This window comes from Phocoena sinus, chromosome 2 (genome assembly GCF_008692025.1).
Source record: "Phocoena sinus isolate mPhoSin1 chromosome 2, mPhoSin1.pri, whole genome shotgun sequence".
Lineage (NCBI taxonomy): Eukaryota > Metazoa > Chordata > Mammalia > Artiodactyla > Phocoenidae > Phocoena > Phocoena sinus.
The window spans coordinates 90,861,258-90,867,817 of record NC_045764.1 but is presented as its reverse complement, the minus strand read 5'-3'; the positions used below and the strand labels follow the sequence as shown (position 1 = coordinate 90,867,817).

General features: G+C 45.7%; 1 protein-coding gene across 12 annotated transcripts in view; it reads right to left on the bottom strand.

The window, feature by feature from the left end:
• Window positions 1-1,224: 1,224 nt before the first annotated feature.
• PPIP5K1 (diphosphoinositol pentakisphosphate kinase 1) overlaps window positions 1,225-6,560 on the bottom strand; it is a 49,869-nt gene continuing 44,533 nt past the window's right edge. For 6 of the 12 annotated variants that reach the window (XM_032619378.1, XM_032619426.1, XM_032619388.1 and 3 more), the window contains 2 exons: window positions 5,870-5,983; window positions 1,235-3,233 (listed from right to left, as the gene is read on the bottom strand). In XM_032619378.1, the coding sequence (XP_032475269.1) occupies window positions 2,296-3,233; window positions 5,870-5,983 (1,052 nt within the window). In that variant the 3' untranslated portion in view covers window positions 1,235-2,295. Of the gene's footprint in view, window positions 3,234-5,869; window positions 5,984-6,560 lie in introns of all 12 variants that reach the window. The other 6 variants (XM_032619343.1, XM_032619362.1, XM_032619356.1 and 3 more) reach the window with 2 other exon arrangements.

Here is a 6,560-nt window from a genome sequence, read left to right as displayed (position 1 = left end):
GACGCCGTAGTGCTGCTTAGGCCTTTTCTGACTCCACACGTTGCTTAGTTGCTGGGCCCTGGCTTCTAACTCTCTGCTTCTACCAGCATGGTCATTTATCTTGATGCCTTTGATGACTGGAAGCAGTTCCAGGACCCAGGGAAGCCAGAGAATATAGGGCGGGTGAAGGGAGAAAAAGTTATGGGAAGCCAGCATTATTTCTGAAAATAGGTGAGAATGCCCAAGTATGGGTAATAGGAACTGAGAATGCCCAAGTATGGGTAATACATTTGGTTTTGGGGAGGAAAGAAAGGCAGGGGGCCTCCTGGGAAGGGGATCTGCATACCATCGGGTCAAGAGCTAAGGACCGAATAACCAGCATCAGATACCTTGCGTAGGAGAACACCAAAGAGGTAAGGAATTGAGGGGCCCTAAGAGGTCCAGAGGCTATTGAGGTTGCAAACAGCTTTCACCTGTGCAGTCAGGCTTTCCATGAAATATTATAAAATGTTGGATTTTCCTCTGCAGTGAAACCCTTTATAGTCCTGGGTATGTCAGGAAAGGCCAAGTTGTGAATGTGAATACATGCGGAGGGGGATATTCCAGCCCCCCTAGTGTTCTAGGCTTTCCCAATGTGAAGACATCAAGGGGGTAAAGAAAGCACACGCCGTTTATATCAACTCCTGACACTCACTCCCAAGCATCAGTTAAAAATTAAGAGGGTGATTCCAACGATCTGGTGAGAAGGCACTGTACCCTTTGGTGCTTCACAGAGATAGAACCTCTCTTCCTGGTAACACTATTTATTTAAGAAATTTTGGGATTGTAGGCTGATTGCCATAGGGACCTCCTGGGATGTTCAATCTCCATATTTTTAAGGTCCAATCCTGCTCAACTACAATGGCTTTTGACTGGTTCAGATTAATTCAGTCACAGACATGACTGACCTACAGTCATTCATTCTTTTTTTTTTTTAATATTTATTTATTTGGTTGTGCCAGGTCTTAGTTGTGGCTCGCAGACTCCTTAGTTGCAGCACAGGTGCTCCTTAGTTGCGGCCAGCAGCCTCCTTAGTTGTGGCATGCAAACTCTTAGTTGCAGCATGCATGTGGGATCTAGTTCCCTGACCAGGGATTGAACCCCGACCCCCTGCATTGGGAGCACAGAGTCTTAACCACTGTGCCGCCAGGGAAGTCCCCAGTCATTCATTCTTGAATTCACAAGGACATCATCACCACCATTATTATGGTTGACTATTCTCATTATTTTATATTTATTGAGCACTCATAATGTTCCGGCCCCCAACTCCAATGACCACATTACCCCTCCTACTCACCCCCATCCCCATCCCCATCCCCAGATCTTTGGGAAAAGCTTCATAATCACACCTGGCCTTAAAGACACAATGATATGAGGACAAATCCTATGGGGACCCTGGAGTATTTGGTCTTTGGCCAGTCTGTCCCTGACTCGACTACAGAAATATATATATAATCTTTGCTCATGTCTGTACAATACTGATCTCTGCTGATTGCTTAAAATAGAACCTGATTTTTCTCTACTACAATATCTCCTAAGCCATATAGTCCCACAACAAAAGGAGGCCCAGCTTTACAGATTGGCCAAGAACCCTCAGAGCATTTTAAGTAGTTACTCTGAAATTTTCACAGCAATCTAATACCTATTTTTCCCTAGAGCTATTGCCCAGAGGAACAGGACTAGGGCAGAGAGGGCACCTGGGGATGATACGGAAACATCCATAAGCCCAATCTAAAAATTTGTGGCCATGACGGATATTTGTTTGGGAAAGGAACTCTTTTTTCCCAGACATTTCAGACAGCCATCCTGGGCCCACCTGAGGATACTAACAAAGACAAGAGTCCCCTGAATGCGCATATGGTCTAAGGGTACCTTGAAAAGTTGTGAATATTTTCTGGAAAAGTAGAGACCTTGGAGTCCCCTTTTGCACTTGCTATCCCCAGGTGTTGTCTTCAGCAGTTAAGTGGCAGTTCCTTTACCAATCTGGGATTTCCTGGGATGATCAGAGAAAGTTAGGTAATGATAGACCCATTTACCTCTTGAAGGAAATCGTTTTCAAGTCTAATGGCTGGGTGAGAAGTCAACAGCTGCTTTAACCTGAAGTTGGCTCCTCCCCAAGCCCAGCTCTGGCACAGGTATGCTTCATGCCAAGAGGACTGCTTCCTCAGACACCTCTGGTGAGATCCAAGGCCTTAATGCTGGCGGGTGAGTTAGCCAACAGAAAAATTTGCTAGCTCAAATGTCTGGTATAGTGTGACACCACAAATGAGAAAATGATTAATCACATGTTGCTGGTGGAAGGGGTGAGTTCTGGTCACAGGCTAGAGACTGGCTCTGAGGGTTTACATTGCTAGATGGATACTGGACTTCAGGAACATCCTCTCCAGACAGCTGGTCAATCAACTCAGGGAACACATAGGACTGCTGCTGATTCACCTCCTCTGGGACCTCCTGGACATGCAGATCACCCTCCCCAGGGAACTCTTGGGATGGTTTATCAACCTCTGGGATGTCCTGAGACAACAAAATGATTGCAGAAGCCTCTTGGGCCAGCCTGCCAATGTCCCCAGAGAATTCCTGGCATGGCTGGCTGAGCTCCTCAGGGATCCCTTGGGCTGGTTTCCCGACTTCCACAAGAATTTCCTGGGCCAGGCCACCAACCCCTACAGGGAACCCAGGGACCTGCCTGCCAACCTCCACAGGGACCCCCTGGCGTGGCTGGTTGACCTCCTCAGAGTTCTCCTGGCAAAGCTTGCAAGCTTCCTCAGAGACTTTCTGGTACAGTTGGCTGGCATTCTGGCATGGTTGGCTGATCTGAGGGACCTCCTGGCAAGTCTGGTTAACATCATCATGGTTCTCCTGGCATGGCTGGCTGATGTCAGGGACTTCCTGGCATGGCTGGCTGACCTCCTCTTCAGGGATGTTCTGGCATGGTTGGCTGACCTCCTCAGCAACCTTCTGGCATGGCTGGCTGGTTTCCACAGGTGGTTCCTGTGGGGACTGGTTTCGTTCAAAAGGCTCTTGTTCCCCTTCTATGGGGAGCTCTTGTGCTCCATTCCCAATGGTCTCCTGGAGCAGCCCAAGGCCTTGATGTTCTTCAGTCACATGTGAATTTAGGGAGGGGTGATCACTGAAGCCAAAATGGCAGTTACCATCCACTGCAGTAGGGGAGGAAGGACCAGCGCTGGACACAGTGCTGGAAGGGCCACTGCTGTCTGCAAAGCAAAGTCAGGAGACCAAGTCAGACAAGATGGAAGAGTAGGTTCTATGTATGTAGTTCAAATGCCAGAACAGACGGCCTATATTACTCATGTCTTCGGGAAAGAGGGTCTAAATTCTTCTTAAGTTATGCAGAGACTCCTAAGTTAGCCTAGCCCAGGAACTGTTGCTTTGGCCTAAGGTATACTACAGGAGTGGCACTAAGGGACATCTAAGACTTCAGGAGACAGTGCTGAGGCCCACTTCATCCAGTTCTTTCATAAATGTACCCCCATTCCAACTCCAAATTCCCATGGCCCCTCATTCTTACTTTGGAGGCATATGAACACTTCATACCAGTGGTTCATAATTAGGGTTACATACCAAAACTATGGGAAATTTTTTTTAAAAATAGATATTTCCAGATTCCATCTCCAGAGATTCTAATTCTACATTTAGGGTAAAGGTGTGGGATGTTGAAACACTCCCAGTTAAATCTGATGTATATCTTTTGTTAAGAATTATTTCTTTAAAGCACATTTCTGGGGCAGAGGTAACCTTTATTTACTGCCCAAGAGACAAGTAAGCAGGAAAATGTAGAAAAACTTTGTGAATCAGAATAATAGGAAGGAAAATGATTTACTCAAAGATGGAAGACTGCCATGAAATCTCTAAATGGCGGCAGTTCTTTTATTTTTTTTTTAATGGCAGCAGTTCTTAATTAACCTTTCTGGGGGTCACTGAGCCCCTTTGAAATTCTAATGAAAGTCATGGACTATCTTCCCAGGAAAATGTACATATGGATATTCCCCCTCATCTTTACATATAATTCCTGGGGTTCATAGACTTTACCCTGAAATCCATCTACAGATCCAGGGTTAAGACCCTCTAAGTCTTGGGACATACAGTGTTACAGGCTTATGGATATTATATACATATAAAATATAAAAACTAATTCCTAGATCTTGACAGTAGTAAATGAAGGCCTTAGAGTCTTCAGTTACACTGTGGGACAACTCCTACCCCAACTTCTACCTCTTCATTAATCTCTAGTAGGGGACTAATCTACTTTTCCCTTTGTAAATATCATACTAATTGATGGTACTGTAGCTTTAAAGCACTCTGATATCAATAATGATAGATTTTGGAAATCGGGGACACCTGAATAGCTTGTCATCAATGAGAACCAGGGAAGCTGGTAAACCTGAGTCTGCAAAGGCTCCAACAGTCATTGAATTTAAGGAATGCCAGCTATCTCTTTTCTGTAAAGCAGGGGTCCCCAGCGCCCCCCTCCCCATCCGAGGCCTGTTAGGAACCAGGCCGCACAGCAGGAGGTGAGCGGTGGGCTAGCAAAGAAGCTTCATCTACCAGCCGCTTGCCATCGCTCCCTATCACTCCATTACCGCCTGAACCATGCCCCTCCCCACTGGTCCGTGGAAAAATTGTCTTCCACGAAACCAGTCCCTAATACCAAAAAGATTGGGGACCGCTGCAGTAAAGGATTATATGAGGCATGCTTCAAGTGGAAAAAAAAAAAAAAAAGAGGAATGTGGTTTGGGGCCAACAAGGCCTATTTAGGGCAGACAGACAGACCCTAAAGAAAATGTTTACCAGTGAGGCTATACATCTGATACTGAGATTTAAAAAAGAAGAAAACATGTGTAAGCTGAGTTCACCCAAGGATAGAAGTAACCTTAATATTCAGCTAGTAGTTTGATTCAGACAAATCAAAGAGTTCAGACAGAAACAGAAGTTGAAGAAAGATAAGATTTCTAGGGCACAGAACCTATAAACACTATTGGACAGAGGTAAAAGGACCAATGGCAAGGGGAATATAGGATAATCTGAAATTCAGGGGAAGAATTCTTGGTGTCAGGAAGGAAAGTTTCTTCTGCATAGAGGGTGCTAGGAGAAGGGCAAAATTCTACAACTGTTTGCCCCAATGCTAAAAATATGAATCTTTGCTTCAGTTCTATCCAATTAAAATAATGTTTGATTTTAGATAGTCCCTGGAGGTAGGACGAATAAGGGAAGGATTCTTCCATTGCCAGTGTCTCTGGGCCTTATCCCGTCTGGTCACCACTGGTATCTCTCCCCCTCTACAATTACCCTAAGAATTCCTTGTGGCTCCACTGTTCACACTGTTACCAAGGATAAACAGTGATAGGCTAGATATTATAAAGAAGAGATGGGAAAAAGCAGCACCTGAACTTGAACTTACAAATGAAAACAGACACCTTGAAAGAAGGGACAGGTAGAAAGTAGTAGCAGATTCTAGTTTCTTTTTCCCAGCTTTTCTATATATCTAGGTTTCCTCCCAAGTCATTTTTACTGAGAAAGCTGTAGAGACCAAATGGGGACTTGAGGAGAATGCAGCCTTCATCTTTTCTTCCCTAAAGGACCCTCTGAGCCACTATCATTAAGGAGCCCCTCCAAGGAGATAGAGGGCACATGGAGGACAGAAGCGACGGATGAGAGAGAATAAACAGATCCGCCCTTCATCTTGGAAACAGCAAGTGCAACTGCTTCCCTGCCTGGTTACTCCTGGTCCTTCAACCCTCATCTTTGTTTCCCTCCTGTGACGAGTCTCTTATTCACCAATCCCTCCATTCCCTCTTGGCCTTCTCTAGGCAGTTCTAAAACAATTACTTACACCAAGGGGGCTTTTCAGAGCGCTGCCGGAGTTGCAGGGTAGGTGAATGAAGAGTGCGAGGTGGAGAAAACGGGCTATCAGAGGTCTGGTTGCTGTGCATAGAGTCAAAGAGGGCTGGACAGGTGAGGGAGAGAGAGGGAAGAATAAAAAAAGGCTATGAGGAAGAATTCAAGAACCACAGGTTGTCAATATAAGTGAAAACCAACTTACACTTCCTCAGGCTGAGAAGTAGCATTTCCTAGGGACCCTTCATACAAACCATTTTTAATATTTTAAACTTTATATTATGAATATTGTCAAACATATTTTTTAAAAAGTAGTTCAGGGACTTCTCTGGTGGCACAGTGGTTAAGAATCCGCCTGCTGGGACTTCCCTGGTGGTCCCGTGGTTAAGATGCCGTGCGTCCAATGCAGGGGGTGCGGGTTCAAACCCTAGTCAGGGAACTAAGATCCCACGTGCTACATGGCCAAAAAAAAAGAAAGAATCCACCTGCCAATGCAGGGGACACGGGTTCATCCCTGGTCTGGGAAGATCCCACATGCCGCGGAGCAACTAAGCCCATGCACCACAACTACTGAACCTGCGCTCTAGAGCCCGTGAGCCACAACTACTGAGCCCAAATGGCACAACTACTGAAGCCCATGCTCCTAGAGCCCGTGCTCTGCAACAAGAGAAACCACTGCAATGAGG